The 17,500-nt window shown below is 39.9% G+C and overlaps 3 protein-coding genes across 4 annotated transcripts in view; 1 reads left to right on the top strand and 2 right to left on the bottom strand.

Moving 5' to 3' along the window:
- LOC145483647 (salivary endonuclease-like) overlaps nucleotides 1-4,072 on the bottom strand; it is a 9,057-nt gene extending 4,985 nt beyond the window's left edge. The window contains exons 1-2 of the mRNA XM_081462183.1: nucleotides 3,087-4,072; nucleotides 354-465 (exon numbers count right to left, since the gene is read on the bottom strand). Of these exons, the coding sequence (XP_081318309.1) occupies nucleotides 354-432 (79 nt within the window). The 5' untranslated portion in view covers nucleotides 433-465; nucleotides 3,087-4,072. The remainder of the gene's footprint in view (nucleotides 1-353; nucleotides 466-3,086) is intronic.
- On the top strand, nucleotides 541-963 carry LOC145485608 (uncharacterized). The gene has a single exon (XM_081464248.1). It carries the CDS (start codon nucleotides 541-543, stop codon nucleotides 961-963), a length of 423 nt encoding a protein of 140 aa, XP_081320374.1.
- Nucleotides 4,073-7,511: 3,439 nt separating the features above from the next.
- The window catches only part of LOC145483653 (N-terminal kinase-like protein), a 20,090-nt gene continuing 10,101 nt past the window's right edge, over nucleotides 7,512-17,500 (bottom strand). The window contains exons 10-19 of one of the 2 annotated variants that reach the window (XM_081462190.1): nucleotides 17,139-17,228; nucleotides 16,618-16,680; nucleotides 16,059-16,247; nucleotides 15,537-15,615; nucleotides 14,681-14,833; nucleotides 14,201-14,337; nucleotides 13,084-13,167; nucleotides 12,827-12,982; nucleotides 12,580-12,723; nucleotides 7,512-8,713 (exon numbers count right to left, since the gene is read on the bottom strand). In XM_081462190.1, coding sequence (XP_081318316.1) covers nucleotides 8,333-8,713; nucleotides 12,580-12,723; nucleotides 12,827-12,982; nucleotides 13,084-13,167; nucleotides 14,201-14,337; nucleotides 14,681-14,833; nucleotides 15,537-15,615; nucleotides 16,059-16,247; nucleotides 16,618-16,680; nucleotides 17,139-17,228 — 1,476 coding nt within the window. In that variant the 3' untranslated portion in view covers nucleotides 7,512-8,332. The remainder of the gene's footprint in view (nucleotides 8,714-12,579; nucleotides 12,724-12,826; nucleotides 12,983-13,083; nucleotides 13,168-14,200; nucleotides 14,338-14,680; nucleotides 14,834-15,536; nucleotides 15,616-16,058; nucleotides 16,248-16,617; nucleotides 16,681-17,138; nucleotides 17,229-17,500) is intronic. The other variant, XM_081462191.1, reaches the window with a different exon arrangement.

Raw genomic sequence — 17,500 nt, 5'->3', positions numbered from 1 at the left:
ATACCACTGAGCAAACTCAACTTTAATGAGCAGCAAAATCGCTCTTACTACATTTTTGTCTTTTCCGTGCTCTAAAATCACAACATAAAATGAACAAACTGTGTATTTTGAATTTGTTTTACATATTCATCAAGAGATAGTTTTCAGTTAAACCGACAGATACACTGAATACTTCAACATCATTGCAATATTTTAAAGAAAACTTTAGAGTCGCTTTTGAATAAGTAGTGCTGTTCTCGCCGTTTATTAAATGGCTTACGCTACGCCGGAACATATTGTCCAGATGCGACAGAGTTAGAGAGGGGGGAAATTAGGAAATTTGGAGACATAGCACGTGGAAAAAAATGATTCACCTCTTTCTGCATGTCCTGAAGTTCGCCTTGCAAGAATCGCAAGCAGCACGAAAAGGAGAAACGATCTCTTGGTCATCATTATCTGTAGTCTTCAGTCTTGTACGGTATAGAGCTTTTTAAGATAAAACAATCAAACAAAAAATTTCATCAATTTACGTTATCATTTTGTAAAGGTAATAAGAACTTGATGTATGGCTGTGAAGCTTGGAAACTTAAGAAAACAGAAGCAAAGAAACTGGACGGTTTCCAATACAAGTGCATGAAGAGGATTTTAAGAATAAGGTGGCCTCAGACCATCTCCCACCAACAAGTTCAGGAGAACACAGGAGTGAACAGAACGAGTGATGAAATCAGACGTAGAAGATGGAATTGGATTGGACATATAATGAGGAAAGACAAAGAGGAACATTGCGTCACAGCTCTGGAATGGAGGCCAGAAGGGAAAAGAAGGCCTGGTCGACCCAAAACAACATGGAGGAGAATGGTTGAAGATGAAAGGAAAACAGCTGGGTGGCAGTCATGGGCGAATGTCAGAAACCTCGCAGCAAACCGTAGTGGTTGGAAAGAGAATGTCAAAGCCTTATGTGCCTTATGGCATAAAGAGATATAGGATAGGATAGGAATAAGAACTTAAAACAAACGTTTCCTTTTTTAGCGCAAAACTACCTAAGGCTGAAGTTCCGTAACTACTACAGGTGAATGTAAATGTTATTCATGTTCGGGTTAATTATTCTTATCATATTTATGTACACTTAGGCCCGGTTCATACGTCGCATTTCTGCCGTGTCGAATTCAATTCAATTAAGTGCGGCAGAAATGCGACTGACGATTCATACGTCGCACTTGTGTCGAATTTAATTCAGAATTAATACTGTCGGGTATGTCGGTCAGCGGAAAAAGTTTTGAACGCAGAGTATTCAATATGGCGGACGGAGATACTGAGGGACGAAGGACTTTAATTTTGCGAAAAGTTGTCCGCCAATGGAATGAGAAGGAGAAGGCTGACAATGCAGCAGTTTGTTTTGCAATATTTTCAGGTTGCATAGGGTCGAGAATAGCCAAGTTTCTTCTTTCTCTTTGACGGGACCAAATTTACGCATGCTCAGTACATTAACATAATGTATGAATTAGATTCGACACGGCAGAAATTCGACGTTTGAATCGGTGTCGCATTTCTGTCGGATAATGCGACAAGACCAGTCGAACGTGCGGCAGAAGTGCGGCAGCCGATTCAGACGTCGAATTTCTGTCGAATTTAATTCGTTGAATTGAATTCGACACGGCACGGCAATGTCTTTCTTAAACCATGCAAAGCTGTTTACAGCTGATCATTCAAGAAAGACTTGAAAGCACTGTTGAAAATTGAACTACTTGTTTTTCTATAACTAGATTTGGCACCAGCAGCTTCCAGTCAGTTAGAGCGACGTTTCGAGCTGTAAAAGGTGGCTAGGATGTTGACTATTTTTAACGTTGATAGTGATGATTGATCCGTTTTTGAGGCCGATTTGGCAGATTTTTTTTAAACAATGACTTTCAGGCAAAGATAATGAAGTCAGCACCTTACTTCATAGTAACAAATTAACATAGCCTCAGTGCGATGACCACAAATCTTATATTCTATACTTATTATTTACGAAGTCAGGCCCTAACCCTCTTAAACGACAAAATAAAAAGTCGTGTCATACAGGGAATCAGCACTTACACTATAAAACCGAACTTACCACGATTTAAACACTATAAAACACTGGTGTGGAAATTAGACCCAAGTCCGAAGATTAGAAGACCTCAAACACAACGGTTCTCTTCATTTAAGAATGTCAAGAACAAAACCCGACTTCACTGAACAAGATGACATGTTTAATTGCTATTGGTCCTCTATGACTCATGATAATTGGTATCCAGTTTCTGCATTTTAACAATAGCAGATAATTCATGGCTACACTTACGAGATTATTGTTATTTTCATGTCGTTTAAAGCTAGCGAAAGTAGTTGACAAAAGTTCGCTGTTAGATGTTTCACAACTTTTTTTTGGACTGGAAGTTTAGCTCTTTGGTCAGCATTTCTATAAGAGAATATGGAACAATAATAAAATCGGTTCTCAGGCGAAAATTTTCGCCAAACAGATCACCCAATTCTAAGAAAGGACACAAGGGCGTAAATATCGTAAAACGAGATGGGAAAACATAGCTTGTTGTTAATCCAATTCTAAGGCGCAGAAATTAAAACTCTTATACAAACGACAAGTCTGTCGCAAAATTTGGAAATGGATAATAACAATAGAGCTTGATTAAATTCCTCACTGTATTAATATTAATTAACTTGAGGTCACATACGACTCATCTGTTTAAGACGTAAGTAAAGTTTTGGGTTTTGTAACGGCAATTGAAAACTTGTCCTGGAGTGTTTCAATTTTCTGGTATAAGATTAACTGTGCTGGGTAATGAAGATCACATCTTTGTAAGAAACGAACAGTGCCAGGTTCCAGTACTCAAATTCGACTAAAAACCACCACTGTTAAATACCTGCGGAATATTTATTAGCCTACCTTTAAATAAAATGTGTGAACTAGAATCACGTTAAATTAGCTGGATTTTAGCTACGATACTAGAAGTTAATAACCGGTAGTCAAGCGTCAGTCCTTTAAAACGACATCGTTAAAAACGTAATTGAGAAACAACACTTGAAATAAACTCCTCAAACAACGAAGAAGAACATGAAATTTATCAGCTTACCGGGATTTAGACGCGAGGAAACAATTTTGTGGAGAATTAGACTGCGTGCTTCAAAGCAAGTCCGACGAGTATGTCAACACAATATTCTTTTCTCCCAAGACCGCCAAGAAAAAAATACCTGACTTTATTGAATAAGATGACATGTTAGTTCGCTATTGGTTGGTGATGACTTCATATTATAATGTAAACGGTCGCATCGAGTTTCTCAATCCCACATGACAGTTGGAACAGCGAAAGATAAACCTGCGAGTCTTATTTTCCTTACTCTCGACTGGTCTTACTTCCTCGTTTGCTACAGCAGCAAAACAACTGATAAAAGACTGCTGATAAAATATCACTTAATATTTTGGACAGGAAGCTTTTTATACTCAAGTCAGTTTCCTCGTTAAAGTGAAGCATGAAACGTCAATAACAACATTTACGCTGTCAATGTTACCCAGTTCTAACGCCCCAATATTACAAAAGCATAAAGGGATAGATATTTTAAGAACTTGTTCAAACGAGAGCGTTCAGTTTCCAGATCTTTAGTTGGCGCACCATTTGTTAATCAGTGGATTTCTAACTTTGAGATATGCGTAAGCCTTTTAATTCCCTGAGGAACATAGGACCGCAACAACACTCCTCCAACGCACTCGGTTCCGTGAGGTCCTCCTCAGCTGTGCCCATGTCGTTCCGATGGCCTTCACCGAAGGCTTTCACCAGCCCGCATCATAGGCTCTACTGGAGAGGACTCTTCCGGAGCCAAGTTGTTTTCTGGATTTGTTGTTGCGGTTTCTGTAACAAGTCTGTTTTTTCCGGGGCTGGGTTGTTAGCCCAGCGCCCAACCCCCAAACCTGGAGGGCCGGTTGGTTTGGTTTCTGAGTTTTCCTTCTCGTAGATGGATTGCCGACCAAGGCTGATGAGCTCCATCCGCCCGTGGTTTAGAATCAGAGTTTTCCTTTTCCTAGACGGACTGCCTACCAGGGCTATCGAGCTCCATCTACCCGGCTTTGAGATATCCATCACTCATATTTTTCGAAATCAGGCTGATCGCTTGGGCTGGCCTGGTTTCGGGATCAAATTCAGGTTCAAAGCGGGGTGGGGCACATGTGCAACTTTTTGATACAAAGGAAAATCAAAGCCAAATGGGAAGCAATGTGGTAAAAAAACAGACAACCTAGCCTGATTAAGTTATAACCACCAAGATCAAATGACTAAATTAAATATGGCTGGAGAATTCAATAGATACGCCTCGAGAATTATAACTTTTTTAAATTGCTCGATTTGGCCGATATTCTTCTGTCTAGAATTAGCTTAAGGTCGTGAATGCCACATCTAGTTAAGAGACTAAAATGTCAAAGTGTCAAGTCATGTTACAACAAGTTTTAAGAACTTACTTGACATGTTTCGTTTATTTGGTTAAACGATGGACTAGCATCCCATCCAGGGGGGAGTAGAAATACTCCCAGTCGCTTCATGCTACAGAAACCGGGATAAGCTCCGGCCTGGTGGGCCACTTGGCTCGCATGCAGACTTTACCTTTACCGTTCATTTGGTTGTGCTTAGCTTTATGATCGGAGTAACATCGACTCTCACACATTCCTACTTGTCTTTAACAGAAAACCAACGTTGTCAAGTAACTGTTTAGAAAAAAACAAACAAACAAATAAACAAACAAACAAGCAAACAAACAAAACAGAAAAACGAGAACGATTTATAATTCGACTGAGGCAAACCATAGGTTCCGGACTCCAATTAGCTACATTAGGCGGCCTCGAAATAAATGCGGTAATTGTTGATAACTTTACACACTATTAAATCAATGGAATATGTTCTCCGAGATCTAGCAGGAGGTTTCACCAAAGGTAAAATGGACAAACGGGTAATATGGGGATCAAATTCCAACTAACAGCGGGAACCATGCGAGAGAAAAGTTTTTTCCCTTTTAAACTAAGCAATGGAATGTCTCATGCAACATGCAGCCAATTAACAAAACAAAACTCGATGGCTTCTGTTTCTTGTTGTTTAAAGCTGAGTTCCAATTGAGAATTTATAATCCAGTCGTTATATGTCAATTGCCTAGTTTAGAAAGAAAGAAAGATCAATCTGGTTATTTTCTCATTATGCGGTGAAATGCCCTTCGAAATCAGGAGTATTAGACCTATATGGAGAAATCACTCACCTTGATAATCTCTTGTACATAATTATCAACGGCTATATAATCTTATTATATCCCCTGATTGGTAGTAAAATTATGCTTCTAGAATAGTGCATAATTACAAGAGATTATCAAGGTAAGAAAGTGAATCTTAGTTCAGTAGCGCGTTCGTTTGCTTTGCTCTCGTTTGGCTGCTCATTTCCCCGCAGTTTATTCAGTTTATTATTGTTTGGGCAGGAGACATCGCCTCCAATTCAAACTCCTATTAAAATTTCGAAATGTCTTAAAACATAGCTAGGATAGAGACTTCTTTGCTTCTTCTCGATATTCTGCAATGGCGTAAACTTTCAACTACTGTAGACTATTCCTTGCGATCTTCTCCTAAACCCTTCTCGTTCATTTTCAAGAATGTGCAGGTACTTGTAGGAGATTATGCTAGTTATATTTCGGTAGAAAAGTCTGGCTTGCTCGCTTTCCTGCGTCATTAAACTCAATTTGTGAACAGTGCATGACAAATTAACTTCTTTTCATATTTATATCTGTTTAAATTCTATATTTTTTATTTGTTTAACTTCTTTCAAATTACGCTTGCTTTAAGGTTAGTGCAATTTTATGTAATCTTCAAACATTAAGTGGAAAGAAATTCGCTTTCATATCATTACCTATACATACTGCGAGCTATCCGACTTCTGAAATTGCAATCAACATTTTAAAATTCGAATATTTATAATGTAATCTTAAACGAAATGAGCAAATTCTTAACTACTTCGGATCTCACCTCGAATCACGGGCCAATGGGGTAATGTGAGACAACTTTTAATCAAAACGCCCTCTGGGCTACGTGTCTCGCGTTCGTCCCTCCCTTCATGCAATGCGCTCCTTTACAGCTGGATCTATCAGTAGACCGTTTTCGATATATTAAAATGCAGCTTGGCAGCGAGGCTTAGAAGACACAAACAATGGAAATTGAATGACCATGTTTATTCATTTCTTTTGTTTGTGTCCTCTAGGCCTCACAATCAAGCTGAATTTTAATATATCAAGTGACCTATTCACTCTTCTTAGGGAAGCTAGTCTCGGTATATCCCACAACATTTTGCCAGATTTTCCAACAGCTCAGGGGTACTTACTTATGCCAAGTTGTTTTTTTTTCTAAGGAAAGTACTTTTATGTTGAATTGATGGCCAATTAGAAGGCTTGGTTGATTATCAACTTGAAGATGATATTCGAAAATTGGAAAGCTGACGTCTTGAGATAAGCCCGAAAACCCAAAGTTCGAGGTCTTCCTTTTCTCACTTCAGAGCAAAATTCAGTCAGAAACTGCTGACAATGTAATAGATCGTTTTCACGTGACGTCATCACTTTCTAAAATCCAAAACGAAAGAGCCACCAAAGTTTTTGTCATCATCAGGCACAAGAGGCGGTATATTTATATCTGTTTACAATTTTACCGCTCAATAGCGTGCTTCGTTTGGAATCCAGAGCATTTTGAATTTCAGGGTTATGGAGGTGCGTGACACAAGGCTATGATCGAGTTTGTCGAAAAATATATACTTATCTCATGATTTTAAGCCTTTTTAGAAGTTAAAGCATTAGGAAAAGTGCTTATGTAAATGCTTGTTTGATCAGTACTGATAATCAGTCGCCTAGATAGCCAAAGTAAGTTCCAGATGTTTACACTATTTTCCGGCCGCCATATTGGTATACCACGGAGGTACACCAACATGGCGTTTTCATACTGGGTTCTGTAAATATCGGCGAAACATTCCGACGAATATCTGAAGTTTGGGGAAACGCACAGGTCTGAAACTTGGAGAAGTGGCTTATTTAGTTATCTTCTATAACATCATAATTTCATAGCGTTTTCCACTGAATGGTTTTCGATTTATTTTTTTGCGTGACAGTGAAAACGATCTATTGACAAATATAGAAAAGGACCATCCTCTATAGAAGTGAAAGTTTGTTATCACTCACAGCACTTTCAAGCCAGTTAGTAATTTTGGGTGTTTGCATACAGTTACTCCAGTTTTAGTATAACTTTGTTTGTATTTTATACGAAATACAGTAAGCCCTCTTTGGTGTCAGTATTGAAATGTTCGACTACGTTGCTGTGGAAATAACGTTCTGCAGTGTAACCTACTGATTGTACTGATTGGTACATGTTTAATCTCGTTCCCAGGGTCCTATCTCTTCCTAAGACCCTGGGAACGAGGTTGATCATGTTCTGTTCATCATGATAAAGGCACACACAGAGATTAGCAGAAAAGTGACTCAAACAAGAGACTCTGGAATTATGTTTTATTCTCTTTAAAAATATTATAATAGAATTATTTTCCCCGTGGCGTTGTTATTAAAACAGAAAAGTGGATAGCCTGGTTCCGAACTTCGGCCAAATATTGTCAAATATTTCATTATTTTCCTAAGCTGTACCCGCAGACTATTCTCATTTTCTCTCTTTGTTTTCCTTTCAACGTTGTATTTCGCAAAGTTGGAATTATGTTGATGACATGGCTTATGCGTCTTTCTAGCTGGGCAATATTTTGCTTCATTTATCGACCACTGGACCCCACAATGGGGAGACGATATCAAATAAATTTGATATATTAAATATTCTTAATTTCAAAATAATAATGTTTTTTGCGACAGATGTAGTCTTTTCGTCGAAAATATGAAATCCAGATTGTCTTCATTGTCTATCTAGTGGTAGTGAACGTACGCTCGAGGAGTAAAAACACAAAGAAGAATTTGATTTGTCGACGAACTGACGAACGACCGAAAGAGACTGCTGTGCTATCATTGAGAAATGGAGGGTGGAAATGAAAGATTCCCCATCAGATAATCCCATGCATTTTAATAGACGAAGAAAAGGCTGAAAGCATTGACATTCTTCAAGGTCTGCCGCCTTTTCTGTCCTAAACATTAGCAGGGCGAGTGAAGTATTCTCAGCGAAGTCCCAGTGCCTTCACCATGGCAGGCTTCCGCTATGAGCAATTTGACAAATATCACCTTCGAGATTCAAGTCTTCAACCTTTAGGCCTATCTGTTCCTTTCAATGTAAACACGGGAACAGAAACACATTACTGCACGTCGTATAACTAGTTTCAAATTCTCACTGCATTTTGACTGCTCCAAGTTTCATAGGCCCTTTTGCACTCGCGGCCCGCTTATCCTTTTGTGCCTGCAGTCTTTGCTTTCTTTCTTCTCTTTTCTTTTTCGCAAGCTCTGCTTTACTGGGTTTGTCTTGTCCCCAGTCCTCCGCATCCCACTTGTCTTGACCCCAGTCATCATCCGGGGACTTTTTACTCTGTACTTCTGCAGCAGGGGCACTGCTGGTCAGCGGAGAATCTTCAAACGATCCCCAGTCCCCTACATCCCACGCGTCGTCTTCTGCCTCTTTCGACTGTGGCGGTTTATCTGCACTTAACTTCTTTTTACTCTGGTGAGAAGATTTCAGGTTTCCAGAACCAGTGGCGGCGGTTTTGCTTTTTACCTATGGATGAACAGAGATTTTTCAGATATCAACCAATCCAACTGAATGTACTGGATTGATAACATATCACGCTTTTTAAAATACGTGCCAATATAACGACTAATCCACAAGATCATAGGCTTGACTTACACCACCCATCATGAAACAAAATCGCAGATTACGAATTCCAGTTTACTGGCAGCCCATGGAAAACCACTGGAAAGCCATTAACGATTTATCACGAATGCCGTTCTCTTTTCGTTCTGCGCTACTCACTATCTAGTATTCTGATGTGGATAGTGAGTAGCCTAGCAGTGTGCGGTTGTTAACAAAATGGCGGCCGCTCCACTGCGTTTTCGAAATGCCCTTGAAGAAAATTTAGTTTATTTACCGTAGATACTCAAACATTTAGATTTTTCGCTCCAGGTTTCTCTGCGTGATTAAGTTAACTCGAGCAGAAATCCCGAGCTTATAATCTAATTGTTTTAGTAGAATTCTTACCAAATGTTCTTCAAATAGAGATTGCCAATAATTTCTCATCATATTAAAGTGCACCTAACCCCCAAAATTTTTTTTCGCTAAAACGAATCTCCTTGTTATTTGAAATAGTTCTGCGAAAAAAATTTTGGATTCCGTTAAATCCTCGATTTTCTGTGCCCCGACGAAATCTCGAAAATAGCTCCAAAACACCGCCATTTTGTTTCACGACCGAGTTTGAGGAGAATGGGTCTAGCGGCTCTTGTGACGTCTACCCAGGAAGGTTGGATATCTCACGTCCTCTCATTTCCTTCAGGATGGTGCAATACACATTCGAAAGTGCGCAGAAACGCCTTCCAGAGGTGCTATCGGCTGTTGCAGCAATATTCCAGATTTAAAGAAAGATATACTGTACAATTAACTGACGATATCGGCTAATGGTGCAACAAAGACGTAAACGATGGTTGATTTTGTCGAACCGAAACAAGCGAACTGAATCTGTGAGAACCATTGAAGAACTCTCACTGGAATTTGTTCCGCAGACTTTCGAACGCTATTTTCATAAATTTTCTGCTTAAAGCTAACCAGCAATTTGTAGAAATACTACCTACAACCTATATCTTCCAATCCCGCAGTATTTGTAACATACAAAGTTGTGTGATCCGATCATGATCAAGAAGCGTTATACTGATATGTAAATAGATCGCAACTGTACGCCGCTAACCAACACTTATTTCTCTTTCGATTTAGATAAAAGTCGAAGATTAATCCTTTAGAATTACATGATAACAAAATTTTTAGACTCACAGAGTTTTTCGAAGGTTTGGAAATCAGCAGTGCGACAAAGATTCTGTGATATAGCGTCGAAAATATGACCGCGTAACATGTGCGGACCGCTTAGGGAACACATCCTTTTCGCTTATCCGACGAATTTCGCTGCAAACTTTGAGAACAATTTACATTGGTTATTTGGAGTTACGACTTAAAACGTGTGACAATGTGAAATCGGTAATTGTATGAAATGTTTCCTTCCGCCTTGCTTCCCGCAGCTTCAAAAATACAGGTCCAAACAATACGATTTTCAATCGATCGAAGCCAATGTTTTGGAGGTCATCAAGTCTCGAAAACTGCGACACGTACGTCGCTCTTATAAACATGAAGCATTCAACTGAAAGTAAAACACAAGCTGGATTTAACAGAACAATCACACCTTGATAAAATACATTCTCGATAAGGACAAATGTAAACGGGCTATAAACACGCGTGGGAATCTTATGTTTAGTTGACGAAATTACCATCCAAAGCAGTCCTTGAGTTTTCTTTCCTGCTTTTCGTTTGCCTGCTCCTCCACTTCGTATCTAGCTTTCCATTCCTAATATACAAGCAACTCGTCCGCAAAGAAGTCTTCCCCTTCGTCGCTTGAAATATTGTAAATTGCTCTCAAAGCTCTAAGCAGTGAGTTCACAGTTGTCGAACGTGCTCGATCGAAGTTTATTTCGGAGTCTTCCGAATCGAAACTTAACTCTGACTCCAGTGACGAAAAAGAAATGATTCTGAGACAAAACTTGGACGTTTTAGTCCCAAAATACATCGGAACGATTAGTTTTGTGATCCATTTTCTCGAGCAAATACAGAGAGTTGACTGAGGCGCCATTGTGTTTGGTTCCTGGGTAGACGTCATCAGGTACCGCCGCCCCAGACTCCCTAAAACGCGGTCGTGAAACCTTCAAGCGCGACTTTGAAAGGGCATAGAAAATCGAGGATTCAACCAAATTCAAAAATTTCTTCGCCCAAATGCTTCGAATAAAGTTTAGATTCGTTTTAGCGAAAAAAGATTTTGGGGTTAGGTGCACTTTAAGTATAATTAAGTATCACATTAATTTTTCTTCATTTAAACACTCTTGTTCTTTGGCCATTTCAATTTAACAAGGAATAAAATGCAAACAGCGGCAACAAACATAACACATGAACTATGCATGGTTTGGAACAACAATCTAAAATTTTCTTGACGTTTCGCATGCTACAGTGCGCATCTTCAGAAGTGGCGGTTACAAAAAAAACCAAAGATTTAAAACTTAAAAATACAAAGTGAGGTACTGGTAACTAACTAAACAATAACGAAAACAAAAGGTGATAGCTAATAAAGTGACAGCTTTTCACTGCTAGCATTGTCATTAAGTGTTGGTTTTAAGTCTCGTATAAACAATGTTTCTTTTATTTTACAATGTAAATCACATTGTCCACTAGCTAAGACCTCGAAATGGTCCCATTTGATGTTATGGCCGGTGGAGATTGCGTGATCAGCAACAGCGGAAGCGTGACCCACTTGCGTAAGGGCTTTAAAATGCTCGACCTTTCTGTCATGCAGTCGTCGCTTTGTGTTGCCGATATAGAAAGCGACACAATCCCAGCATCTGGCTTTGTATACGACTTTAGATTTTTGCGAGCGATTTAAACGATCTTTGTAAGGAAAACAGGACTTAATTCGGAAAGTGTTCTGAAAAATCAACCCGGCTAAGATTGACGAAACCAAAAAATTTATTCACACAAGATTTAAGACGGCGTTTAAAAACTTCGCTTCGGAAACCTAAATAAGGAAGCACAAGGATTACATCTCTCTTGGGAACCGTGGTAACAGTTTCGGAAGGTCTGTTCCTATGCTTGTTTAAGACATCATTCATATTGAAGGAAATTATGCCTTTCGGGTAACCATTTAAAAGCAGTGTTTTCTTTAGATCAGAGAGAGCAGCCTGTAATGAAGAAAATGTTGAAAAGATCATGTGCGAAAACAGCGATAAGTGAGGGTGCGGATCAGATTGATTTGTACTTTCTTGGTGTGAAAGAATCCCACTTGGTGTAAAGACCTGTGAAGGTCTTTTTTCGGTGTACTGTTGTAGAAAAGGCATTTTGATGGCGTTTGATGAGGACATCTAAGAATGGGATCTCTTGGTTTTCTTCGAGTTTTACAGTAAATTTGATATTGGGATGCCTGTTGGTGAGGTAATTTCTCTTCAAAGTAAGTAGTATTAAACTTCTCGCCTTAGCAAAATCACGCGCAGATTAAATTGTTATTTAAAGCTTGAGGCTGGTTGCCCAAGACCTTAGTAGAATTCTAGCATTCTACTGAGGCCGAATCGACTATCACCCCATAGGAATCGCGAGCTCATAATCCAGTTGCCAATTATTATACATCTCGTCAAAAAGTAACTTTATTTCTTTATTTAGGTCAGAGTCACTAATTAGTTCGAGGAAATAGGCTACTTCTCGACCAAAAATCTCTTTTAGTTAATAAAAAACGCAAATAAATAAATGCTTTTCTCAAGTCGCACCGCAAAAGAGTAACTTCACCATACACTTCTTGGATTACGCATTTCAAATCCCTGCTGCGCTTCGTTGATTTAACAGCTTACCTCGGGAGTAAACGAGTCCTCATCCCACCCGCTAGCTACAGTGGGCTGGCGGGAGGCTCCGCCCAGCTTCTCAGACACCAGGGAGTCTTCATCAGCAGCGGAAGACTTGCTCTGTCTTGTACTGCCTCTAGTTTGCTGAGTAGTCTGGTAGTTTACATTGAAAAAACAAAATAAGCTCAACATAACAGCGAGGGACACGCATTAATTTGCGAAAAATCGAAGATTTGAGTATTGTGAATTCACATACCTTTTTGTTTGGTGGCATGTTCTGAGATGTTTTGCTTTTAGACGAAGGTGGAGCAAAACTATCGACAGACCAGTCATCATTCTCCCAATCACCATAGTCGCTCCCACTTTCCGCTCCGTCTGCATCGCCCAGGAGACTTGCGGGACGTCTGAGAGACTGGGAACCGAGAAATGGAAGTTAAACACAAACCAACTTTTTCTCAAGCGTTTAGTTTATATATCAGAATATGAAACAGTTCTCTAAGAATAAAGTCTTACCGACTCTTTCTTTTCAGTTTGAAATGCTGTAATTTCTTCTTTTGCTGCTAAGAGATCGCTTTTCAGTTCCTCCATATCAGGTTCCTTTGAAGAAGTGAACAAAATAGGACATGAGCCAAGTACGAAATGAACCTCTTTTCTGGGCGCACGTGGCTTAGGCCGGGAAAATAGAAAGAGGACAGGGTCTTCTCTCTTATTCTCCCTTTTCTATGAAAGCCTGGAGGAAGCTGAAGCGCACTGTAACAATAACACACGGTTTTTTTCCCTAAAACTCTAGCAGCATTACACAAAACGCTTCCAATTACAATTGCCCAATCATAAATAGCACTCGCTAGGTACACTATGTAACTGCTTAAAAGAATCATCCCTTGTGTAGACCTGAAAAGGTCTCTAGACGAAAAAAAATTCCAGTTCCCATTTGTTCAAATAAGTTGGATCTAAACCAAGAACTTAAATCAGCCTGAATAGCGTTTGGCAGCCAGCAGTCAACATAACAAACGTGTTTGTTCAAAGAGCGGTTTTCAACTGAATGTCGTAAAACAAAACCATACCAATTACGTATAAATTACGTACCAATTACACTACTCAGCCAATCTCAAACCGTAGTAAAACCAAAACGTAATTGTCTGATTACTTTCGACACTCAATTGAAAACCGCCCTATAACACATCGCTAGAGAGAATATAGAACAATTACTCTAAACATACACATCGAAGGAACACGAACATGTCCAGGTCTTCGTTTTCTTTCATTTTCAGCAAAATCAAACAAAACTTTGGTGTAGTTAATTGTGAAGAGATTGCTACAGTCTGTTTCAACAACAAAAAGCTCCCATCGTGAAGGTTATTAAAAACACGCAACAAAAAGAGAACTTTCTCTATCTACCTATGTTGCCCACTACTTCCACCCCCACGGGGGAGTTAGTGTCCCTCCCTTACCTGAGCATCATTCCACTCTTCCCCCCTCCAATGAATCCTCTCTGTTCCTCCCCCTGGGGAACGTTAGCGCCCCTCAGCTGTTCATTAATCCATCCACTCGTCACTCACTCCAATCCCCTCCGTAACCAGTTTTCGCCCCCCCCCCCCCCGCCCATAGGGAGAGAGTCATTTCCCCTTACCTGAGCATCATTCCACTCGTCCTCGCTCCAGTCCCCTCCATAATCACTTCCCGAGTCTTGACCCTTGTCTTTGTCTGTGGCCTGTTTAGTCTCTGGAGACACTGTGCTTGTTGTTTGACTGACAGCCGTTGTGTCTGCTGAGAGAAATATCAACATCGTCTTTCAGTGAAGACACTCGAAGGGGAACAATTAGGTAGCTGTTGTGTTCTTGGGTATCACAATTATTTCTCAGAAATCTTCCTCACCCAAAAGCAAAAAAAAGGTAACACCCTGAAAAAACTTTGAGGAAAGGGAGGTAACCTTACTTGGCCTGGCATCATGTCTTGGGAGGGAAGCAGTACTATCAGTCACTTTATGCTACTAAAACCGGAGATAAGACTTAACCCCTAACGTGTGTATTCAGACTTTCTGTTGAATATTGTTTGAAGTTTGTTTTTTTAAATCTACTTGTAGGTATAACTACTTTGAAGACACTCGTACCTGCGTTTGTGTCTTTGCCAGGCACAGTCTTGTCAGCCGGTTCTGTGGCGCCACCTGCTGCAGTTCCTCCTCGGTACAGTTTTGATGTTAGGGAGCTGACAGCCCATCCTGTCCAAGAGCCGCCGGCACCTGTCTCGGGGGCTTGCTCACCTTCTAATTAATAAACTCATGTAAGAGAATGATCTTGCTTTTAAGCGAAAAGCAATGCATTGCAGGGGCGGGGTGGGGCGGGGAAGCCGGGGAGGGTAGACCATCTGTTTCTCAGGCCCTTTCCCATATCTTAAGGCTCCATTAGTCTCCTTTGGATTAGGCAATTTAAGTTACTGTAAATTTTGAACCATTCCTTGAAGATGTCCTTGAGCACCCCATTAGTACCTACTGCGGGTCTTTCCACATGTACGTTTCATTCACTTGCAGTGCTCTTGGGCAAGATTATCATCGATACACAGTCCCTGCTAAGCAGAGAAGCACGTACTCCACAGTATTAAACTTTGTCTTGGTTCTAGTCCGAGTGAGAGCAGTGCTGATACCAACTCCAAACTGTTAGAGCGGCACTTAACACATCCACCGCAAGGCATGACAGCCGTGCTCTCATACACGCGTACAATACAATACAAATTTTATTGTCAACTCCCCATGGGGGCTTTTTAGAGACAATGATAAAGATAATTTAAAAAATACTCCAAGATTATCGATAAACAATTATTGAAACACTATTTACATATAAAATTTATGACATTAAAAATTGATTTAAGAGGAAGGTTTTCATTTCACGTTTAAAATGCAAAATACTCAGGAACGCACGTTCGTAAATGCAAACCCTTTCCTTTGCCAACCAAGAGCGTACACCACTCACCTGATTGGTTCACAGCTGACTCAGGATCTTCTGAAGCTTTTTCAATTTTAGCCAAAAGCACCTTGATAACTTTAAAAACCTGCAGAACAAACAACTTTTCTTATCATTCGACGCATTTTCTCTTCCTTTTCATTGGCCGAGAGCCCACCACGTGACCCGCAAATAACTGGCTAAAAATAGTGGTCTCATGCGTAATACCGCTTAAATACTGTATTGCTGCAAACGATACTTTCCTTACCCACGCTTTTGTGTGAAAAATGGCAGTTGACGGATTAACAGTAATCGTTGTTAAGCAGTTGTCGAGAACTAGTTCAACTTTAATACACTACTTCAATGAGACAAGTGCACCCAAAGACCCCATGAGGAGCTTAGTAAGCGAAAAAGACACTGTAAGTATTCGTTGCTGAACGGAAAAGCACTTGACAGATCACTCAGACGAAAATCAAAATTAATTTTACTTCATTCACTAACAATACACACCTTATCTAAACACGATAAAAGCAAGTTTCTGCATAACCTTACCTGGTCCCTAACTTTACGTTCAGGATCCACCGTCAGAGTACACAAGGCTGGTAAGATCTTAGCGGCACTCTCCTTTAAACTGAAATACTCTGCTGAAGCAAGGAAGCCCATCACACCTGCCGTGCGAGCAGGAGGAAAAGGATCTCGTAACGCCCGCAAGAATGCCGGTATCAAGACCTTCTGCCGGGTCTGAAAAATACGTAAAAGTATTAATTTTCAATAAGTCAATAAGAACACATAAGTTAAACTCTCTTTGCAAACTGGCAACAACCAAATTCAACTATCCTTTAGTACTGTCATTGAAATCAGTTAAGTTTGTTGCAACCATGATAGGGCATTCATCTCTACTGTTCTACGAGTTCTCTGATTGATCCGATAATCTTCCTTTCACTGAATAGAAATGTCTTGGCACACCCGAAATAAAATATTCAACAGCTTGAGCAACTTGAATATTCAGGCCAGCTTCAGGCCATGTATTTAATCATACATGAAAAAGTACTAAGAACTCATTGCATACTGGATGAAGGGTAAATTATACACTATAATACACTGTACATACAGCAGGTGGGAGGTTCACTGCAATTTTCCCCAGACACACAGTGGTGTTAGTCCTGATGCCAGGCTATAAAGAAAAACAAGTCATTACATTTGTATCAACAAAGGACATTCTCTCTTGGCTACTCACTACGAACACAATGTTATAGAGTGGAGTAACGCGAAATAAAGTACGAAAGACTAGATTGTTTGATATACTGCACGAAGCACTTCTCTAGAGGAGTGCGTAATTACGAAGAAAAATGACTCACACGAAAAAAGACACGAATAGGAAAAAGAAAGCAACACGGTAAAGCAGCCATGGCCGCATAACATGAAACAAACATTCATGAAGTTTTGGTGAATATTTCCATCTATTGTCCGAACATTGCCGACGGTTGACAAAGAGGCGTGAGATTTTTAAAGCCAATCGCTAAATGTAATACAAAGCCGAAGCAAGTACCATTTTTTTTCAACAATCAAGTGAAAACTGCTCCACAACGACACTGTTGTTAGCAAGAAACATACGCTGCCTCCATACAGTACCTCCTGATCCATTTGAAGTTTAGCAAAATATTTCAACAGCTGATTGTTAATTGTCTTTTCACTTAGCTTTGGAGCAAGAAGCAACATAGACTGCAAAAAACAAAGTAAAACAAAACAACGTTTTTGAAACAAATGAAAATGCCAGAATGTAATGTCATCCCCCAAACAACATAGTTTCATAGCAGTTGGTAAACTAAGGAGGCTGTCTTTACTTCAGTCACCAAAAGTAGTCTTTGTCAAGATTACTTCCAGCCAGATAATCACACTTGACAAAATCCGTCTTGCAATATTTAGTTAATTATCACTCTTTTAACGCCCAAGTCGCTAGTGGAGGGAAGGTGCCTACGAATTTAGTTCCTGAT

This window comes from Orbicella franksi, chromosome 4 (genome assembly GCF_964199315.1).
Source record: "Orbicella franksi chromosome 4, jaOrbFran1.1, whole genome shotgun sequence".
Taxonomy (NCBI): Eukaryota; Metazoa; Cnidaria; class Anthozoa; order Scleractinia; family Merulinidae; genus Orbicella; species Orbicella franksi.
The sequence above is the reverse complement of the archived record's forward strand: the minus strand, read 5'-3'. Positions and strand labels throughout refer to the sequence as shown.

What these genes read in the sequence shown, in the direction of transcription:
- LOC145485608 (XM_081464248.1), top strand. Translation starts at nt 541, where the DNA reads ATGTATGGCTGTGAAGCTTGGAAACTTAAGAAAACAGAAGCAAAGAAA.